The sequence below is a fragment of the Ahaetulla prasina genome, chromosome 5, assembly GCF_028640845.1.
Source record: "Ahaetulla prasina isolate Xishuangbanna chromosome 5, ASM2864084v1, whole genome shotgun sequence".
Taxonomy (NCBI): Eukaryota; Metazoa; Chordata; class Lepidosauria; order Squamata; family Colubridae; genus Ahaetulla; species Ahaetulla prasina.
Genome location: NC_080543.1, coordinates 64,455,098 through 64,478,470, shown reverse-complemented (window position 1 = coordinate 64,478,470; position 23,373 = coordinate 64,455,098). Strand labels below are relative to the sequence as shown.

General features: G+C 40.5%; 1 protein-coding gene across 1 annotated transcript; it reads right to left on the bottom strand.

Moving 5' to 3' along the window:
• Window positions 1–4,551: 4,551 nt before the first annotated feature.
• Window positions 4,552–23,341, bottom strand: C5HXorf38 (chromosome 5 CXorf38 homolog). Its single transcript, XM_058186231.1, is given in 7 exon segments — window positions 4,552–5,179; window positions 13,479–13,626; window positions 15,780–15,920; window positions 19,512–19,676; window positions 20,177–20,247; window positions 21,180–21,407; window positions 21,409–23,341. Coding segments are annotated over 7 exon segments (948 nt in total). The 5' UTR covers window positions 21,496–23,341; the 3' UTR covers window positions 4,552–5,071.
• Window positions 23,342–23,373: the final 32 nt, after the last annotated feature.

Below are 23,373 nucleotides of genomic sequence, written 5' to 3'. Positions count from 1 at the left end.
CCTTCCGTGCCCAACCAGGTCTCTGAGATGCCCATCAGGTTCACACATCCCTCTTGTATATCGAAAATGAGGAGGGCTTTATTTACCATGGACCTGGCATTACATAGCATCAGCCGAAGGTCCAGGCTCTGAGGATTCAAGCTACTCGGGGAACGTGGAAAGTTAGGGGAACCGGAGTGCGCGATCGCTCGCAAACAGCGAGCACGCACTCCCCGAACATGATGCGGGCCCCCGCTTCCACCATATCTGCCCCTCCCATTTACCGTGCAGATGGAATAGCCCTCATAGAGTCAAGCTCCAGTCTCCTCCTTCGCCTCTGAACCTATATCATCGATACCGCGAGCCTTCGCAGGGTCTGGCCATGGCCCTAATGGGTTTCCCCCAAAACCCATCCTAGCACACTCCCTCCCCTTAAAAACCCTTTACTTAAATCGTTTAAAAGAAGAATAGAAGACGATTTTAAAAAACCCCTAAGTCCCTTCTTTGCAACATGCCACCTCTCGGGATTCCAAATTCCGTCATCAAGGTAGGCCCTCGATAGAGTGGAGGGCCACATCTGCGAGAGGGGGGAGTCTCGCAGACCAAGAGGTTCCGCTGACGAATACATCAGGATATTGAAAGAATGGTGGGTAATTTTATCCCAGTCAGTCTAGATGATAAACATAGCAGGTCTCTGGCTGGGAAACGGGATTTGATGACAGAAGGTCCAAGTGGAGAATGATGACATAGGATGGCAGGTCATCTGGGATGGACACCTTCTCAAGGCAGGGATGGAATGCTGCCAATGATGATCCTGCCAACCACTCTGAGCGTGGAGCCAGCAATGCTAGTCGGCAACTAAGCAACCCCCTCGTTATCATCGTCCGCATCGGTCGCCAGAGCCACTGCAGCGAGACTGCCCATGTTGCCGCCGCAGTTGTTATCCCCATCCTCCACTCCACACCACTCAATACCCCTCAGTCACAAGGGGAGGGGGGAGGGGGGAGGGTCTGGCTAGCCCAGGACAGCAACCAAGTCCATGCCTGGGCCCCACCAGATTGCCGACGACCTCCTTGGGCGGAGCAGCATAACCGCCCAGGCCCCCCGACAAGGCTCCATAAGAGGGAAACGCCACCGCTGCCGAAAAATGCCGCTGACCAAACAACGTTGCTGCCGCGACAGCCACCGCCACCGCGACAGCCACAACCGCTCAGTCTCTGGGATGGCTCCATGGGAGGGAAGACGCTGCTGATGCCGCCGCCGACACAAAAACGCCGCCACCGTCGAGGATGCCGCTGCCGCCATCACCGTGGAGGCCAGTCCAACCACCCAAGCCTCCAGCAAGGCTCCAGGACAGAGAAGCCGCTGCTGCCGCCGCCGAAAAACGCCGCCGCCACCGAAAAGACGCCGCTGCCGCAAATGCCGCCGCCGCCACCGCCCAGTCAAAAACAATGGAGCCGCCGCGCAACTCCCGACCTCGCCTCAGCCAGCCACACTCTTCCAGAAGACGGAAGACCTCTCTTCAGGCTGGCGAAGCACTCCCCTAGTCGGACCAGAGGACGAGAATGTACAAATCAGCCCCCCTGCTAAGACCAGCCGGGAAAAAAACCCCATTCCTCTCACCACTATTCCATTTTCAGCGCCATCTTGAGCATGCACAGAAGTTATGTAGAAGTTTATAAATTGTTGGCCTGCTTTGCAAGGGGCAGAAACCAACATTGTTGCAATATATTTATCAGTAATCAACCAGGGTGATAATATATGTATATGTGTTTCTGTCTTTTGTTCTTTTTAATGCAAATTTTTAATGTTTTGTCTATGGTACTGTGCAAAAGTGTTAGACAGTTGTGGAAAAATGCTGTAAATTAAGAATACTTTCAGAAATAGAAGTGTTAATAATGTTAATATTAATTCTTATCAATTAATAAAATGTAAAGCAAATGAACAGAAAACTAAATCACCAAATCAATATTTGGTGTCACCACTCTCAGCCTTCAAAACGGCATCAGTTCTTACACTTGCACAAAGTCAGGGATTTTTTAGGATTACAGGTTTGAAACAAATAACTTTGTAGCTTAACTTAACTTAATAACTTAAACTAGGTGAGGAACAGCCAAACTCTGCTATTAAGGTGAGGTTGTGAAAGATATTTTCAGGTCACAGGTCATACATACACCACGGCAAAAACTGAGCACAGGAATAAGACAAAAGGTAGTTATACTGCATCAGCAAGATCTCTCCCAGGCAAAGATTTCAAAGCAGACAGGTTTCAAGCCCTTTTGAAGAAGCACAAAGAAATGGGCAATGTTGAGGACTGTAGATGGTATTGGTTGGCCAAGGAAACTTAATGCAGCAGCTGAAAGACACATCATGCTTACTTCCCTTTGACATTGGAAGATATCCAGTAGTGCCATCAGCACAAAACTAGCAGAAACCAGTGGACCAGGTGCACACATCTACTGTCCAGAGAAGTCTGGCCAGAAGTGATCTTCATGGAAGAATTGTGGCCAAAAAGTCATACCTCCAAACTTGGAAAAAAGGCTAAGCAATTTAACTATGCATGAAAACATAAGTGGGGTGCAGAAAAATGGCAGCAGGTGCCCTGGACTGTTGAGTTGAAATTTAAAATATTTGACTGTAGCAGGAGGCCGTTTGCTCACCGAAAGATTGGAGAGCGGTTCAATAATGAGTGTCTGCAGGCAGCGGTGAAGCATAGTGAAGATTCCTTGCAGTTTGTGGCTGCATTTCTGCAAACAGAATTGGAGATTTGGTCAGGATCAATGGTGTCTGTAATGCTGAGAAATGCAGGCAGATACTTATCTATCATGCCATACCATCAGGGAGGCGTGTGATTGGCTGCAAATTTATTCTGCAGCAGGACAAATATACAATCAATGTCATTCAGAACTATCTTCAGTGTAAAGAATTTCTGCAAAATGGATCCTCATTGATTAATCTGATCCAAGAACAATCAGTGTTCAGGAAAATACTACTTTTCCCCCCCTTAAAGTAGATTGCTGAATCATAGCAGCAGATTGAGAAGAGAAGCTGAGGCATAAAAAGCTGTTAAGAAAAAGAAGTTGGATATGGTGGCTAAAATAACTTCAATAGTTAGTGAATTAAGGAGAAATTGAAAGAAACACAAATTAGAAACTGCTTGAGGGAAATGGCATACAGCAAATTATCTAGAAGAGACTTCTGATGAAGAGTTACGTACAGGAAGAAATGCTGGAAAGTTTGCCAAGACAAAATGGTTCAAAGAAGTAGGACATAACCAGTTTTGGGACTGTGTTAGATCATTATTTTTAACCATGATTTGTAAATAAGCCCATAGTTTACAAGGTATGGTTGCAAATATACTAATCCCAAATTACATTGTGAATAATACTATATGCAACCTCATCTCTAATAATTTATGGTTTTGTGTTTATAGTTTAGTTTATGTACCAGGCCAATTTAGCTTATTCTATAAATCAGTTTTTAAAAATTTAACATGGTGTAAGAACCCAATCACTAAGCAGGGATATGAAATGCAGGAATTTGAAGAAATTATGGAAATGATATGTAACGCAAATGGAGCTGTGCTCTGCTGGAAAATAGAAAACATGCTTGCACAGGCAAGCACAAGATACGGAGACTGTTGGCCAACCAAAGACAAGCATGCAGAAGGTTTTCTGTCTTGAGATGTAACTTCTAAAAATAGCAAAGCATTAGGGAGTTGTTAACTGTAGCTGTAGCTCTTGCTTTCATTCATCACTGGCACCACTCTCCTAAAAGAAGCACACCTGAAAATAAGAAATATACATTTATTTAAACCAATTTCTTCTGCTTTTCATTCTTAAAAATAGTATCTTGCCTCCCTATTAATGTTCTACCTTCATGCATTTAAGCAAAAAGTCACCTTAAATTTTTGATACTTTCTTCTATAACTTCATAAAATGGGAGAAATGTTAAATATTTTGCTGAAATAAAAAAACAAGCAGAATATTTGAAGTGTGCATACTTGATTGTTCGTGTATCAATTCACTTCTTGGATGCCAATTCTTTTTCATCATTCTATTCTTTTACCAGGTCTTCTAGGTTCTGCATTTCTGTTCGCAAATTACTTTGAAGTTCATGGTTGTCTAGTAAGAAATTTCTTACTATTTGTAATCTATTTAAATCCTAAGAGGAAAAATAGTCATGAAATATATTTCAGTTGTTATCAGTGTCATTCACTTCTCTTCTCAAAAGTCATAGAGAAACCTTAGCACTTAATGAGTAGCCCCTGGAACAGACTGGAGTGAGTAGCCTAAGCAAAAGCAGATAATTTCACAAAAGAACAAGAAACTGACCTCTCCAAACTCAGCCCAGTAATCTTTATGTTCACTCTTTCCACTAGACCAAAGCTTTGTTTATTTTATGTCCAATGTTTCTTTAAGCTATGTTCCCAAGTTCAGTAGATTTTCACAAAGAAGAGGAAAACTGCATTTTCTGGATTGTATTTATTGTCTATGTATTTTTGGAATCTCGCCTTTTAAAAATTTAACATGGTGTAAGAACCCAATCACTAAGCAGGGATATGAAATGCAGGAATTTGAAGAAATTATGGAAATGATATGTAACGCAAATGGAGCTGTGCTCTGCTGGAAAATAGAAAACATGCTTGCACAGGCAAGCACAAGATACGGAGACTGTTGGCCAACCAAAGACAAGCATGCAGAAGGTTTTCTGTCTTGAGATGTAACTTCTAAAAATAGCAAAGCATTAGGGAGTTGTTAACTGTAGCTGTAGCTCTTGCTTTCATTCATCACTGGCACCACTCTCCTAAAAGAAGCACACCTGAAAATAAGAAATATACATTTATTTAAACCAATTTCTTCTGCTTTTCATTCTTAAAAATAGTATCTTGCCTCCCTATTAATGTTCTACCTTCATGCATTTAAGCAAAAAGTCACCTTAAATTTTTGATACTTTCTTCTATAACTTCATAAAATGGGAGAAATGTTAAATATTTTGCTGAAATAAAAAAACAAGCAGAATATTTGAAGTGTGCATACTTGATTGTTCGTGTATCAATTCACTTCTTGGATGCCAATTCTTTTTCATCATTCTATTCTTTTACCAGGTCTTCTAGGTTCTGCATTTCTGTTCGCAAATTACTTTGAAGTTCATGGTTGTCTAGTAAGAAATTTCTTACTATTTGTAATCTATTTAAATCCTAAGAGGAAAAATAGTCATGAAATATATTTCAGTTGTTATCAGTGTCATTCACTTCTCTTCTCAAAAGTCATAGAGAAACCTTAGCACTTAATGAGTAGCCCCTGGAACAGACTGGAGTGAGTAGCCTAAGCAAAAGCAGATAATTTCACAAAAGAACAAGAAACTGACCTCTCCAAACTCAGCCCAGTAATCTTTATGTTCACTCTTTCCACTAGACCAAAGCTTTGTTTATTTTATGTCCAATGTTTCTTTAAGCTATGTTCCCAAGTTCAGTAGATTTTCACAAAGAAGAGGAAAACTGCATTTTCTGGATTGTATTTATTGTCTATGTATTTTTGGAATCTCGCCTTTTTAAAAAAATTGTGGGAAAGAAATCAAATTCTGCCACCATTCTGTCTTCTTCTGCCCATACAGTCTTTCCACCCATTTATCGGGGCAAAAGGTTAAAAATTACAATTGACACAAAAGGTGAAAAATTGCAATGAGCTTAACATAAAAGATTAAAATGGAGTAGGAGGCACCAACCATACAGGTGAACATTACCTTGAGGAGGTCAGAGCTCTTCCTAATTAACAAAATGTTTACCAGAATGCCACCCAGGGGTGACATGCTCCTGGTTCGGACTGGCTTGCGTGATCCGGTAGTGATGGCGGCTGCTGGTTCGGAGGACTGGTAGCAAAAATCCCTAGCCCTGCCCCCCCCCCCGCCTCTGCTGAGCTGCACCATCAGCAGAGGATTGTGTTTTTTTACTTTTAAAAGCAGGTTTTCTTCAGCCGAAACATGCCTTTAAAAGTAAAAAAAAAAGCCTTTGAGGATCCCGCCCCTCAGCTGAGATCAGCAGAGCCTTTAAATTAAAAAAAAAATTTTTTAAGGCTCCTCTGGCGATCTCACCTGAGTTCCTCATCAGCAGAACCTTAAAAAACATGTTTTCTGTAGAAAACATGTAGAAAACCTCCTTTTAAGAGATTTTAAGGCACTTACCTGATTACTGATCGACTGCATGGCTTTTTTCCCAGCCCAAAAGCCCCAGTTTCACTTTCAGCACCAGACAGAACTAATCTAAATTTAGCTAATCTATTTCATCACTGAGCAACTAATGCTGTCTGGCTTTGCTGGCTGAGGAACTCTGGGAATTGAAGTCCACAAACCTTAATAATAAAATAAAATATTTGTGCAGCTTTCTGAGATTTGGTGTGTTTCTGTAGTGTTTCACTCTAACTACACAAACACACAAAATCTCAGAAAGCTGTATGTGGTATTTTGTGTGTGTGTGTGTGGTCAGTTGTGTTGTGTTGTGTGTGTATAAAGTGTGAAAGTTGGTTTTTGGTACCTCTTATTGTTTTTTATATTTGTTTATTATTTTTATTATTTATTGTTATTGGCCACGCCCACCCAGTCATCTGACCAGCAAGCCACGCCCACCAATTAAGCCACGCCCACAGAACCAGTAGGGAATTTTTTTAGATTTCACCCATGGTGCCACCTCCATCTTCAATGTTAAATAAAGGGAAACCACTTACTGCAAGGTGCCCTGACCATGCAGTGCTCCCTTTTGGAAACCCGTCTAATTGCACTTTTTTAGAACTCCTTTCATACTCCTTTGAGGGGAAAAAAAAGACAGATTTTCCTATTAAAAGGAATTGCAGGGGAGAGCTCAGTGTGGCCACTTTCCAACCGGCTGATGTGTCTTATGTTCTTGAAATAAATTTCACCTCTGATTCAAGCAACTGTCTGCGTTCTACCACCCACCAGCTTCAGATTTTATCCTTACTAGATCACAACTTACAACCACCACCACTTTCAAGGAGGAACTATGGGGAGGTGAAAGCAGTAAAATGCTCTTCAGCCAACCTAGTTTCATATTTTAAATACAGGTAAGTGACTTAAGCACATGAAATTGCTTGCTATTCTTTTTCAAGTTGCTTTGTTTAATCAAGTGGCTTGTAATTTTGTCTTCCTTTAAACTAGAAATAGTTCCTAAGCAGTAATGGTATTGGTGGCTATTGGGAAAGTAAGAGAGTCAGCTTTATATCATAGGAAATTACCTGTTTTCTTAGTAGCAGAATAGCAATTATAGCTCTCTAGTAAACAATGCTTCCAATCTCTGTTTCCAAAGCAAGATTCGGAGCTTACACTTGCAAAAAGTGATTTTTATCTAACTCTTAGTCATGCAGGATTCATCATAGAAATACAGATATGTTTGTGATATAGGTTTGTCCATTTCTGCTTAAATGTGTTTAGCAAAGGAAAATTTACTATCTCCCAAGGCTATCTACTTTTAACACAAGTCCTTTGGTTTTCAGTGTGACCTCTGAAGCATCAGAGAACAAAGCTGCTGCATCTTCTGCACAAGAGCCCTTGAGAAGATTGGTATTGTGTCTTTCCTTAATCTTCCACCTAGCTTTCAGCAATTTCACACAAAACTTGGGTTACAAATCTTTTACCATCTTGGAGTTCTTTCAGACTTTTCTATAGGCTAAAAGCAAAACTTTTTAGTCTTCCATTTTTGCACAGACTAGCAATATTTTTGTTGAAAAATGTAACTGAGTTAATCTTTTCCCACTAAAATAAAGAGGGGTTTTTAAAAAACAGAAGTGAAATACTCTAATACTGGGGATACAGCTGTACCAAGCTGTACAGCTTATATTTATATATTTATATAAATATATAATTTATAAATTATAAAATAGGAATTCCAAGTTTTTTGCCTATAAAACTCTAAACTTCGGTATTTAAATTACCTGTTTACCATAAAAGCTTGCCCCCGAAGAACTTGACGGAAAAGTCAAGGATAGGAGGCAGAACAATTTCTACATGTCAACAATACTTAGGCACGACTTCCGCTTGGCGCCACCTTTCTCGCTGGGTGCTAATTTATGGCACTCCGCACTGGATATGGTAAAAGCCGGTGAAAACAGCAACGAATAGCTGTTCCCGGCTTCAATTTCCCTCTCTGGTTGAAAGAGAGAGAAAGAGCAGGGGGGGAGAGTGGTAGATTCCCCTAGGAGCTTTGTTTTTGTTATGCAAAGTCCCGAAAGGTCGAATCCCATTGAATCCTCCTTTAATCTCCAGTATTCAGTGTGCTTCTGCAAAAGCAGGAAAAGAGGAAGGTGTCCACTTCTGCTAACAATTGATTTCTTTTTGTGGATTTCTATAAGCAGACGGAAGAAGCATGAGTGAACAATTATTGGTTTGCAAGTATTTTTGACTTTCTGACTTCCACCTTCTTTAAAAAGAGAATTTCCCCCCCCCCCCTTCCTTTAATTGTTTAAAATGGCGTTTGAGAGCAACTGAAAGTAGAGCGATAAAGGGAAGGGAAAGGAAAGGAGCCTTGCTGCAAAATCGAAACTGAATAGAGATTTTATCTTATTATGTTGGACTGTGGATTGTTGGATTATATTACATTGTTTAAGTATTTCATAAGGGGATTCTCAGCAAGAACTTTGCCATGAAGGTTCTTTCAGAAGAATGGATTCGTGACTTTATACAGGATTACACAGAAAGAATGTATTTAATTATTTAAAAATACGAATTGATAAAAAATGGGGATGTTTTGGATGAGAGCTTGGAGGAAATTAACCAATGTAATCAGGACTTGGAAAATGGAATGGAGGAGATACAAACAAAAATGGATAAATATGAAGATATGATCGTGAATAAACAAGTAGATGTAAAGAAGCTTTTTTTAAAAAGTTTGGATGAAATGCCTGAATTTGTGCTACAGGAGGCTGTCTCCCGAACCGAAAAAACTCACAGGGTTAATGCTTTCCAAGAGTTCTCTTTTTGGACTGATGAAATATACGGCAGTAATTTGTGGATTCTTGGACATAAGGAACTACTAGGAAATATTGTGACTGACTTTTCAAAAGGAGTAATGAAGGAAAGACAGAGATTAATGCATCAAAAAAATGGCAAGAGACAAAAGTATTATCCTTGAAACAAGGTTGTTTTGAAATATTAACAGACAAAAATATTAGTGTCCCTGAAAGACAATATGTGAGGAAGATCTGGAAGAAATGGGTTGATTATATGTTTTATATCTATCATAAAAGACTAGATATTTGGATTTATACTGGATTTTGATGAGGAAGGACTAAAGTTGAATAGATATTGTAATTTTCTGTATTGAAATTTTATAATGTGTTGTATTGAATTTTAAATAGAATATTCTCGAAAGATCTTATGTAAGAAAGACCTGGGGAAAAAATTATATGGTTATAGAAGCTATAAGGGAGATATTCTCTGAATATGATTGGATTTTTATGCTTTAGCTGGTTTTAAACACTTTAGGATTAATTTGTTCTATTGCTTTACATATCTTATTACTGTTAATTGTTAATTTTTTTTGAAGGATTTTGGTTATGTTAGGAGGAAGTCAGAGCTAGAGAGGGAAAATTGGTATAATAGTTTTGGGGAAAAAATTTCTTAGCATATGTTTGTTTTATTTTTAACTATACCTTGTGCTTGTTCTGGGAAGTCAGGGGGGAGGGGGGAGGGGATTAGTGAAAGGAGGGGGGTTGGGGGAAAGGGGGAAAAAAATTTTTTGTAAAACTTTTTGAATAAAAAAAAAACAATACTTAGGCACAAGTTAACTAATTAAGCATGATGTGTGCTCTGGATAAGTAGCCCTCTTTTCTAGTAAAGAACTAAAGAACAATAAAGTTCAGATTTATTGAATATAGTTTCTTGCAGTAAATTTGAAGTGTAATCTGAAATGCCTTTTTCCAATATACCCTTATAAGAAATCAATGATCAACTTCAAAATCTAAGTATAAGTGTAATACTTTTTTTTTTGTTTTCAATAATTAAGTCACTTCTTCTGATGTCATTCCATGTTCTGCAAGAAAATGGAGTTCTAGTTCTGTTTCTCTGATCAGGCTTGGGCTCATTTCACCTTCCATTCCATCAAGCTGATCTCCTGCTATGTGAACATTCCAATCAGAATGGGATAATTAAAAATAACACAGATAAAATAAAAAGCTAGTGAGAAAATCAAGGATAGAAGCAGGCATTTACCATCTGATGAGATCCAAATCTATTGGTTTACATTTCTCATAACGCCAAACTAGACAATGACTAATAACTGGATATTGATCTTCCCACAGACTGGGAAGTACTGTTCTAAGAAACCAAAAGAAAAAGACCAAACCCCCCCCCATTATTTAATACCGTGTTTCCCTGAAAATACAACCTACCCCAAAAATAAGACTTAGCCCGATTTTCACACCTGCACCTAATATAAGACTTGCCCCAAAAAATAAGCCCTAGTTAAGCCCCACCCACTCTGTCCCATTGTCTGGTTGCTCGCAGCCACAACAGGGCAGGAGGGCATGTGGCACCACCACGAGATGAGGCGAGGTAGGTGGTGGGGGAGTTGCCATACGTACCCCACACCCATGCACCTTAGGGCCCCCACACCTCAGGGCCCCCACAGCCCCCACTTCCTGCTTGGCAACTTCCCCTGCCCGTTCAATGACCCAGCTGATCGCCTGCCTCTTCCCTTTCAATCCCCTCCCAAGCTTGACTGCCATGTTATGGAGGATGGGCGGGTGAGGCTTTGGTCCCCTTACCCTGTCCCCCTCTGCCGTTTTGGAGCCAGGGGGGAGTGACAGAGAAAGGCCTCCGCTGCCACTGAGCATCCGCCGCATCCGTCGGAGGGGCTTTCTTCTGTCCCCCCTGCATATCACCTGCCCGGTGGTGGCTCCTCCTCCAGCTGCCACTTTGGTTCTGCAACACTACCTCATGCTGCCCGGTCCACATTCGCTGTTTCAAAGGCAGCAGCTTTGGAGGCCTGCAGCTCTGCCGCTGCATTTCAGTATATGCCAGCCTTGCCTCGAGACGGGCCCGTTTCAGTGCCTGGAGGCCTTGTGGGATTTGCTTTGCCACCTGCTTTCCAGCTCCATTGCACTTCCCCACTGTGAGATTTTTTTTTTCTGCAAGAAGTTGGAAGGTCTGATTGAACTTTTTTTTTAGTCCCACAAACTTCTTTTGTTGCCCTGCATGCGGCTGCAGAGAAACACAACGGAGTTGGAAAGCAGATTAGCAAAGGAATGTTTTGGGGAAGAAGCGAGGGGATCTGGGCAGCCCCATCTGTCTCCAGCAGCTGTCCAGAACAAAGAGGGAAAGTGGACAAGTGAGAAATGAGGCCATCCCGGCCAGCCAGGCATCGAAGCAGCAGCAGCAGCACTACCACAGAGGCAAGAGAGTGATGCGATCCAATATGTCTGTGTGTGTGTGTGTGTGTGTGTGTGTGTGTGTGTGTGTGTGTGTGTGTGAGAGAGAGAGAGAGAGCTTACACCGCTGTCAGCCCTAATATAACTCTGAGTTTGGATCGGATCTCTCTATCTCTCTCATTTACACACAAACATACACACAGAGGTTACTCGGATCGCTCTCTGTCTCTCTTGTGGTGGTGCTGGTGGCGCTTTGGTGTCTGGCCGGACAGGATGACCCCACTTCTAACTCGGCCGCCCTCTTTCTTCTGAGTAGCTGCTGGAGAGAGATGGGCTAATCGCTCAATTTCAAAGCCTCCCATTTGCAAGCAGACAAAGCTTCATCTCCCTCTGGGTGAAAAGTGCATAGGGGATCCAGGGGGAGGCAGAGGCATGAGAGGGACGCAAGCAATCTGGACGTGCTGCGAGCCTGCCTGGCTCATGGGAGGCTCATTGGAGGCTTGCATGGCGGCCCCGGCAGCAGGTGGAGGCAGAGGCATGGGGGTGCGGGGAGGCAGCTGCCTGCCTGCTCCGTCCCACCATCTGCTTTCCTGTGACCACAATAACTTACAGGGCTTCCCAGGACAGATGTACTTTTCGCCCAGAGAAATAAGGGAAACTCAAAGTTTCATCTGCTTCCAAATGGGATGCTTTGAAACAGCAATTAGCTCTATTTCACAGCATCCCATTTGCAAGCAGACGAAGCTTCATCTCCCTTTGGGTGAAAAATGCATGGCGGAGCCAGAGGCCCATGGGGTGGGGAGGCAGCCGATCCCAACGTGCTTAGCTCTGTTTCAAAGTGTCCCATTTGCAAGCAGACGAAGCTTCGAGTCTCCATCATTTCTCCATCCGGGAAAATCCCTGTAAGCCATTCTGGCAGCAGGAAAGCAGATGGTGGGAGGAAACAGACAGCCAGCCACAAATAAGAAACCCCCGAAAATAAGCCTAGTGTTTATTTTGGGGCCCAAAACATAATAAGACCTAGTCTTCTTTCGGAGAAACACAGGTAATATGCTGACCTTGCTGTTCTGATAGCTTTCCGAAAGTAAGCCCTTACGGAAAGTACTTCTTATGCTTAAATACCATATTTTTCGGTGTATAAGACGCACCTGAGTATAAGACACACCTTAATTTTGGGGGAGGAAAAAAAGAAAAAGAGAATTCTACCTCTGCCTACCAGCATTTAAGGTGGTGCTGCTTTACACTGCCCTCCTCCTCCTCCTCCTGCAAGCGAGAGGTGCCTCAGAGACTCGGCTGGGAAAGAGCGTCAATTACTGAGAAGTTCTTTTTCAGAAAACTTATCGGGGTGCTCCTGCGATCCGCAGGGACTACTCGCTTTCCCCTAAGGAGCCTGTTATTAGAACACAGTAGCCTGCAATTACTGCAGGTTCAAGCCCGGCCCAAGGTTGACTCAGCCTTCCATCCTTTATAAGGTAGGTAAAATGAGGACCCAGATTGTTGGGGGGGCAATAAGTTGACTTTGTAAATATACAAATAGAATGAGACTATTGCCTTATACACTGTAAGCCGCCCTGAGTCTTCGGAGAAGGGCGGGATATAAATGTAAAAAAAAACCAAAAACCCACTTCTACGCAGCCAGGGCATCCAAAGTATTTTTTTCTAAGAAACACTGGAAAAGATAAGTCTTGCTTCCCACAAAAATAGCTACAGCTGCTATTTTGAGGATCAGAGCAGTGGTGGGTTTCTACCAGTTCGCCCCGATTGGGGTGAACTGGTAGTGATGGCGGTGGGAGGCTCCACTCACCCGCCTGGACATCATCAGGATGCTCTGCGCATGAGCAGAAGGTTCTGCGCATGGGCAGAAGCGCTGCATGTGAGCTAAGCAAACACACGCACACTCACAGTTCCGAACCGGTAGCAAAGGCAAGTGGAACCCCCACTGGATCAGAGGTTCTAGGAATTTTTTAACAATTTTTATGGCCTGAAAAAAATCGCCATAAAAACTGTTTTAGACCATAAAATAAACGGTGTTATTTTGTCCAATATTTATTAGATATGCCAAACTAAGGAAGAAATATTAATAATTGCAGCCATGTAATATGTTAGAAAATGTGCAAGTATTACCTTTTCTATCCTATGACAAGCTGTCTGAGCCTCTGGAACCTGGTAGAATTCAGTCAGCAAATTTTGGACATGATTTCCAAATTCTTTCAGCCAGGAAAAACAGACTTTCATGTCTGCAGAATGCATTAGTTCATTGTGGCACTTTATCCTAAAGGTATAAATATATAGCAAAAACATATTGTAAATCTGCTATGGACAATGGCAAGTGAAATCCAGTTCTCAGATTACAGCTCCGAGTTACACAAATTTCATGCCAGAACAACATAATACTGTCAATGCTACCAGCTCATAAACATTCCATGTGGAAAATACATTCAAAAGTTATAGTCCATGAAGGAAGATACTCTTTTTAGTGACCCTTCTCACACAAAAATCAATCTTACATTTATTACACTGTGTGGTATTTGACATCTATAAGCATATACAACCAACTACTGAAAAGAAATCAGTTACATCCTTTCACAAAATATGAATAATTTAGAAAAAAGTTCAATTAAGTATAATTATAAAAATACCTAGTATAGGTCTCCCGCGTCAGCAGGAGTTTATAATAATAACAACAGAGTTGGAAGGGACCTTGGAGGCCTTCTAGTCCAGACCCCTGGCCAGGCCGGAAACCCTACACCATCTCAGACAGATGGTTATCCAACATTTTCTTAAAAATGTCCAGTGTTAGAGCATTCACAACTTCTGCAGGCAAGTTGTTCCACTTATTGATTGTTCTAACTGTCAGGAAATTTCTCCTTAGTTCTAAATTGATTCTCTCCTTGATTAGTTTCCACCCACTGCTTCTTATTCTACCCTCAGGTGCTTTGGAGAATAGCTTGACTCCCTCTTCTTTGTGGCAACCCCTGAGATATTGGAACACTGCTATCATGTCTCCCCAGTCCTTCTTTTTATTAAACTAGACCTACCTAGTTCCTGCAACCGTTCTTCATATGTTTTAGCCTCCAGTCCCGTAATCATCTTTGTTGCTCTTCTCTGCACTCTTTCTAGAATCTCAGCATCTTTTTTACATCGTGGCGACCAAAACTGGATGCAATATTCCAAGTGGGGCCTTACCAAGGCATTATAAAGTGCACTAACACTTCACGTGATCTTGATTCTATCCCTCTATTTATGCAGCCCAGAACTGTGTTGGCTTTTTTAGCAGCTGCTGCACACTGCTGGCTCATATCTAAATGGTTGTCCACTAGGACTCCAAGATCCCTCTCACAGGTACTACTATTGAGCAAGGTACCATATATATGGTACCTGTAGTTTGGACTAGATGACCTCCAAGGTCCCTTCCAACTCTATTACTGTTACTGTAATGTTCTAGATTGCATTCATAATCTTTGCCCATGAAAATATGCATAGCACTCCACAGGAAATATTCCCAACTCAAAGCATGCAAATAAAAATCCTACAACCAATCAAATTTAAACCTATACCTAGCAAATCAAATTATCTGATTGAAAGTAAAGTGTTACAGTCCCTTACTTTTCATTCTATATCATAGTATCACAAAAAGATGATTTTTTTATTTCAAAAGGTTCAATTCAGGATTTGATTATATTGTATTGTTTATTTTATTTATTTATATCTAAACATTAGGATTAGGGAGAAATACAGCCACTCCTCACTTAGCGGCTACCTCAGTTAGTAATTTTCTAATCAATGTGCACATTTAGGATTAAGTTTCCTACCATTGACAAACAGTGTTGTTGGAAATTACTTCAACAAGCAAACTGGGGTCAGTGAAAACACAGATTTTTCTCTGGGCTCCTGAACAGCTGAGTCAATTGTGGATTGTCGAAATCAATATTTTATTTTTGAATTCCCTTATTTCTTATAGTGTAAAACTGATTAAGGTCTTGTCAGTTTCAGGCAACAATGCCATTGTGGGAGGTTCTAATCAACTAATTAAGGTCACAGAGCTGAGTTTTTAACTGTGGTTAAAACTGTATGTTCTCCTGAAAGACATCCTGAAATGTCCATGTAGGTAAAGCAGGGATAAGAACTCATATTGAAATAATAACAAGATCTTGACAACTTGCTCAAACTGAAATAAGTCTGTGGGAAGGGGAAAAAATTAGCCACTCTGAGTTTTCTATGAATTGCAGAGACTTGGACAAAAAGGGGAATGGGTACTTTTCTCCCTAACTTTTGCTATCTCCAGATAAGTCCTCAATTCAAGTGCAATGAATTAAAAAGTGATGCTGTTGTCTTTTAGAGAGGGCAGCAGTCATCAGTTATATCTCAGGAAATATGTTTCTGATTGCTTGCTAAGAATTAATAAAAGAAATGTCATTCAAACACTCATTGTTGGATACCACTCTGATTTTCTTTGGGTCAATATTGTTGAAGTGATCACAGAAAATGAAAAGGTTTAAGAGTGCTGATGCATCACACTTGTCAGGACCATAAGTATTGCCTTTCCCACAAGGCATATAAGCCTGAATAATAAAGAAAAACATATATGGTTAGTGCTGTTTGTTCCTGTCTTAGAAACCAAGAAAACATTATTTTATAGCTGAACTTTATATCAGAGAATAAGATTAATAAAATGAATGCAGATTAGCAATAACTGGTTGTAATATTAGGTTTCTTGTGAACAAGAAAAGTGGCTTTGGCTCAATTTATTTTTTTTTAGAATAGAATAGAATAGAATTTTTATTGGCCAAGTGTGATTGGACACACAAGGAATTTGTCTTGGTGCATATGCTCTCAGTGTACATAAAAGAAAAGATACGTTCAACAAGGTATCGTTTTCCTATTTACAATCTTACTGACAGCCTTTGTGGGCCTGTCATATTGCTGGGAATTATGGGAAGTTGAAATCCAACATAATTATATTCCAAAGGTCAGTAGGCAGAGGCAGGCAAGCAAGCATATTTGTGTTTTCTCTTTCTCTCTCTGCACCTAAACACACAGTGTATCAGTGTAGCAATACTTTATTTATTATTTATTTATTTGTCACAACAGTATATATAAGCATAAGCATGAAATAACTATACGATATATAAGCATATATATAAGCATAAGTATGTAATAACTATATCAATTGGATATAATGAAAGAGAACATTAGGACAGGAACGGTAGGCACGCTTGTGCTCTTATGCACGCCCCTTACAGACCTCTTAGGAATGGGGTGAGGTCAATAGTAGCTAGTTTTGGGTTAAAGCTTTGGGGATTTTTGGAAGAGACCACAGAGTTTAGTAGTGTATTCCAAGTATTAACAACTCTGTTACTGAAGTCATATTTTCTGCCTTTTAAAGCCTTTTTTGCGATGTAGTTGCAGTGGGCTTTGGAACTTAGATCATTTGATATGAAAACTCCAAGGTCTTTTAACAGGGTGGGGGTCATCTGTAAGGTAATGTCATCAAGCTTGTATTTAGTGTTCAGATTCTTTTTTCCAATGTGCAAGACTGAGCATTTGCTGGTTGAGATTTGGAGTTGCCAAGTTTTTGACCATTCTGACACAAAGTCAAGGTCTTTTTGAAGGGTAGCTGTATTGTTGGTGTTAAATAGTTTGACATCGTCAGCAAAGAGAACACAATTATTTATAATATGGTCACAGAGATCATTAATGTATAATATGAAGAGTGTTGGTCCAAGAACGCTGCCTTGGGGAACGCCGCTTTTGACAGGAACAGGATTTGATAGAGCACTGCCAATTTTGACCACTTGTTGTCTGTTTGACAGGAAAGCTGTTATCCAATTGTGGACGGGTCCGGAGATGCCGTAGGATTTTAGTTTTAGGAGAAGTTTATTGTGTACCACTGAGTCAAAAGTTTTACAGAAGTCTATGTAAATTGCATCTATTGCTTTGCCTTGAGCAAGATTTGTAGTCCATATGTTTTTGCAGTGAAAAAGTTGTAAATTACATAATATTTTTCTGAAACCAAATTGTTTATTAGAGAGTAGGTTGTTTGTTTCTAGGTGGAGGGTAATGGATTGGTTGATGATAGATTCCATTACTTTGCAGGTGATGAAGCATAGAGAGATTGAACACAATTTGTAATTTTCAACTAGCCTGGGGTCTCCTTTTTTGAAGACAGGGATGACCGCGGCTAGTTTGGGAAGGGCACTGGTCGTGCTTAGGGGTTCTGCTATATTAGTGGAAAGCTTTTTTAAGAAGTATGCACATAGACCAAAAGGTCCAATAGATAGGGATGGTTTCAGTTTGCGAAGGGCTTTTTCAACATTATCTTATCTTTATCATTATTTTTCAAAATTATCTTAACATTATCATTATTATAGACTGGAGACTTCTTGGTTTATTTATATTACTGAGTTGTGCAACCCTCTGAATTCACTTCAGAGGTACTTCAAAACAAATTGGCTGCTCTTATGAGAGGCACATAGATAATAATAACAACAACAACAACAACAACAACAACAACAACAACGAGTTGGAAGGGACCGTGGAGGTTTTCTAGTCCAACCCCCTGCCCAGGCAGGAAACCCTACACCATTTCAGACAAATGGTTATCCAACATTTTCTTTAAAAATTCCAGTGTTGGAGCATTTACAACTTCTGCAGGCAAGTTGTTCCACTGATTAATTGTTCTAACTGTCAGGAAATTTCTCCTTAGTTCTAAGTTGCTTCTCTCCTTGATTAGTTTCCACCCACTGCTTCTTATTCTACCCTCAGGTGCTTTGGAGAATAGTTTGACTCCCTCTTCTTTGTGGCAGCCCCTGAGATATTGGAACACTGCTATCATGTCTCCTCTAGTCCTTTTCATTAAACTAGGCATATCGAGTTCCTGCAACTGTTCTTCATATGTTTTAGCCTCCAGTCCCCTAATGAGCTTTGTTGCTCTTCTCTGCACTCTTTCTAGAGTCTCAACATCTTCTTTACATCGTGGCGACCAAAACTGAATGCAGTATTCCAAGTGTGGCCTTACCAAGGCATTATAAAGTGGTATTAACACTTCACGTGATCTTGATTCTATCCCTGTTTATGCAGCCCAGAACTGTGTTGGCTTTTTTAGCAGCTGCTGCACACTGCTGGCTCATATCTAAATGATTGTCCACTAGGACTCCAAGATCCCCCTCACAGGTACTATTATTGAGCAAGGTACCACATATACGGTATCTGTGCATTTTGTTTTTTTTGCCTAAATGTAGAACCTTACTTTTTTCACTGTTGATTTTTGTTTTGTTAGGTAGTGCCCAATGTTCAAGTCTGTCAAGATCCTTCTGTAACTTGAGTCTATCTTCTGGAGTGTTGGCTATTCCTGCCAGCTTGGTGTGATCTGCAAATTAGATGAGTTCCCCATCTATCCCCTCATCCAAGTCATTGATGAAGATGTTGAAGAGTACTGGGCCTAAAACAGAGCCTTGGGGTACTCCACTGCATACTTCCCTCCATGTGGATATAGTTCCGTTGATGACTTCATTTTGAGTGCGGTTGGTCAGCCAGTTACGAATCCATCTGGTGGTGGTGCTGTCTAACCCACATTTTTCTGCTTTATCTAGTAGTAGGTTATGGTCTACTTTATCAAATGCTTTACTGAAGTCCAAGTAAATTATATCGACAGCATTCCTCTGGTCTACTAATTTTGTCACTTTGTCAAGAATGCAATAAGATTAATCTGGCATGATCTGTTTTTGACAAACCCATGTTGGCTTTTGGTTATTACTTTGTTTGCTTCTAGGTGTTTGGTGATTCATTGCTTGATTATCTTTTCCAGAATCTTCCCTGGTATTGAGGTTAGGCTGATAGATGTTACAATGCACTCCTGCACATTTTGAAACTCCTTCTAAACTAAATCTGGAGCACTGCATCACCCTAGCTTTACTACAAATTATACTATATGACATTCAGATACTGTTACATCTTCTAATAGAATGAAGCTCCAAAGCATGAAATGGCAATGCACGTACTATCCACAGCTAATAATGTATTTGTACAACAATCTTAACACTAATGCCCATGTGTTTTAATCTCTCCGTGGGAGTATTAGAAAAGAATCAAACATATCCCAATTGCTCCATTTTTGAAATTTATTTTATATGGTGATAACTGTGTTGCATTATCTTTGCCAGCTCCCATGAATTAGAAGGCCAGAACCAAGATCTGCAGTTCCCCCAATAAATCTCCCTCATCTTACGTGTGTATGGCTCAAAAATCTCCTTTTTCCATTCTTTACATAAGGAGCAGCTAGGTTGAAACGGCAAAGCAAAAGAAATACCAATATAAACAACTCTCCAACCTCATATGCTACAATCCTTTATCCAAGGGAATCACAAAGATTATTTTAGATTTTTTTCAATTTGGACAAAAATATTATTTCCAAAAGAAAAAGAAAGGCAAAGGTGCTGAGGCAACAAACATCTGTAATTTTAATGGGTTACTCAGAAGTGTTCCAGTCTAGCATCCAATAGTCTAGCATCCAATGCTATATAAATAGCAAGAAGGGCTGGTAATATTTCTGTGGAAAATGTCATAAAGCTTTAGAAATCTAGAATGGAGGGGGGGGGATTCTAGCTTAGTTCAACTCTGCCAGTTGAAAATTGTTTTAACTATTTCACCAAAAATGAGTTGGATTTCAAAAATTGCCATTAACTATCTAATGACCTTTCAACTTTCAGTGTGTCCAGTCTTGTGAATGTCTTAAAATGTCTGTCGATTCATCACCCTGTGGAAAAAAACCTTCAGCAAATCGTGTTTGATCTCTGCATACTTCAATGTACTTGCAAACTCACCTTTGAATACATATCATAACCTGCATCTGAATGTAGGCTTGTGTGATTCTTGAATGTAGGCTTGTGTGATTCTGGTGAATAAAAAAGAGTAGATGTGAAGACTTTCATGCTGATGATAGTTAAGAAAACTTAGAAAAACTGTCATGGAATATAAATTGGCATTAACAACTTAATCGTTTCAATGGTCCTTAAAAAGGACAATAGCTAAAAGAATAGTAAGTATTCCTATTGTGTATGTTTTGTTGTGCCAATTCTGATCTAAAAAATACAATTACATAATTTGTTTTGATATTTTCAAATAAGAGATATTTATGCTTTTATTATATCTTTTGTGCTACTTTGTGAATTGCTCAAATATAATTTGCTAAGCTAGATATTTATTATGAGGGCTAGAATTTTAAATGAGGTTCAGTTTTGTAGCTTGGAAATCATGCCCCGAAACCAGGGGCCAGTTAAGAGAACCTGCCCTCAATTAATTACGGAGAATCTATCACACGCTACGTAAAAGGAAAGGCAAATGGCGAGTATTTAGCGGGATGGAGCCTTTCACTCCTTCCCTTCACACGAGACGGCACTGGTTGACGGGGCAAATTCTTTGTTCCATACAAATTTCCTCCGGCAAACCCGCCCCTTTCCCAGGTGTCTACGTGGGCGGCGCCACGGAAAGGCGCTTAAGGAGAACGAAGCAGATCGGACGAGGGGCTCAAAATCGTTACCTCTTGGAGAGAAGAATATATTTCTGCCAAGGAAAAAAGGATGAGGAAGAAAGCCGCCGAACAAAAAGTGGGATTAGAATTAAAATGTTTGGCTAAGGCAGCCTCCCTCAAGGTTCCAACAACAGGATTTGGACAGGATTTTCCAGCACCAGAGGGAGGAAAGATGCAAGCTTGCGATGGTGGCAAACAAAGATGCAAGTATTCTTCAGGAACGAATTAGCGAACGCGTGCCCATTGTTTTCGAAAGCGTCTAAGTCCCAGAATGGGATCGAACCCGGGCAAGTTCAGCGCAAACTGGGAGCAATCGATTCTGCAGAGGCCATGTAGCGCGACGTCATCCGCTCCTGCGACGGCCAGAGCTCCGGGTCCGCGTTGGGAAGCCTCACCTGCTTGTCTCGAGGGATGTAATGCTCGCCACACCGAAAACCTGACGGGATTAAGTGAGCGGAGTCGCTCGCTATAAACTGGCGGTGGAAGACGTGAATTTGCTCATCGGCGAAGCGCTGCAGAGCAACACTTCCAGAGGTGGCGGCTGTGCCCGGGCTTCAGCCAATTTTTATATTCCGCGCAGTTGACTCGCGCAGCCAGTTCTGCCAGCGGCATCGCAATCCTGTACTCGCGTCGCCAGGGAGCGGCCAAACTTAAGCCGTGAAAAAGCAGGGCGGATTTCTGTCGTCATTTCGCGAAGAAGGGCGGAAGCCTTCGACGATCTTTAACAATCCGCACTCAGATTCCCTTTTCCTTGAATAGTTACTTTATTTATTTATTTAATTTATTTATTTTATTTTGTCACACAGGATATATAAGCATAAGCATGAAATAATTATACAGTATATAAGCATATATATGAGTATGTAATAACTATATTAATTGGATATAACGAAAGGAAACAATAGGACAGGAACGGTAGGCACACTTGTGCTCTTATCCACGCCCCTTGCAGACCTCTTAGAAATGGGGTGAGGTCAATAGTAGACAGTTTTTTTATTGAAGCTTTGGGGATTTTGGGAAGAGACCACAGTCAGGTAGTTTATTCCAGGCATTAACAACTCTGTTATTGAAGTCATATTTTCTGCAATCAAGACTGGAGCAGTTAACATTAAGCTTAAATCTGTTGTGTGCATGTGTATTGTTGCAATTGAAGCTGAAGTAGTCTTCAACAGGAAGGACATTCTAATAGATGATTCTATGAGCTAAACTCAGGTCATGTCGAAGTTCTAAATTTTCTAAACCCAGGATTTCAAGTCTACTTCATAGCGTTTCTCAATAAAATAGCCACTACTCGATTCTCGAGATTTAGCAGTCATCCCACCGCGATCCAATCTTTCTTTTGCGTCAGTCCTAATAGGGGGAACTGCATTCTACTGTTACGTTTTTGGAATAATTCCCCAAGTAATTGCCTGGAAAATAGCACCCTACAGCAGAACAGAACAGCAAAGTTACTGTAGCACAGCCTTCCCTAATTCGATTCCCTCCTTGGATGTTTGATTTCCCTAACCCTCCAAGCACGTTTCCAAACACGAAGAAATGCTTAGCATTCTTAGCCATTCTGTGGCTTCCATATATCCTCTATGTAAAATGCTGGCTTTTCTTTTTGCATTCTGTACCAGCATTTACCCAGACTGATGTAGCTAGAGATCTTATCCACCTCCATCTTTTTGGGAAGTTACAGTACTGTTTTAATTTAGTTCTTGAGTTCAACTAGTTACCTGACATCTAGCAATAGGAGGATATCCTCTTTTTAGTCCTCATATCCTTTATTCAGCAGGCAGCCTTAAAAACAAATATTGTCCAGTGTGTTGAATATCTTAACAGGTTTATTTTTTGTAAGCAGCTTTTCTTAGTGATGCGAGCTTCCCTAGTAAGCAGAAACTGAAAGTTAACAAACTCAGCTCTCTGACTTTTATTGCTTAAGTAACCTGTTGACAGCTAAATCAGTTACTCACGGAGGGCTTTTTCCTCCAACTCAATTTTGCCTATTCCTGCAATTCAAAAACTAGGCTTTATGATGCCGGAAGACATTCATATACATGTAGACCTAAATACATTTTGCTTTTGTAGTTTTTCACCATAATTTTTGTAACAGATGCAAGAAAGAGTGTGCCTTCTCCCATTTGTCAATTTTTCAATTGTCTCTGCCTTCCTTTGTCTGTGCAGATATCTGGTAAACCTAAATTCAATACACAGCATTTTCATGCCATTAAGATGTCCAACAGTTGGACACTAAATTAATTGACAAAATATAGCTGCAAAATGGAATGATCACTTTAAGATGCTATTGCAAGCAGGTTTCTTTAATATTCCCCTTGGATGAAGAATAACCAATACGGAGTATACTTTTAGTTCTCGTTTAGCAATACTGAATATGATTTTCACCTTTTCCCCTCATATTCAATCAAAATAAATCCCTCCATTTAAAAAGGACCTGTTTCAAATTCATCAGTCATTTAATGCATAAATTTAAAAAGCTGGACAGAAGGC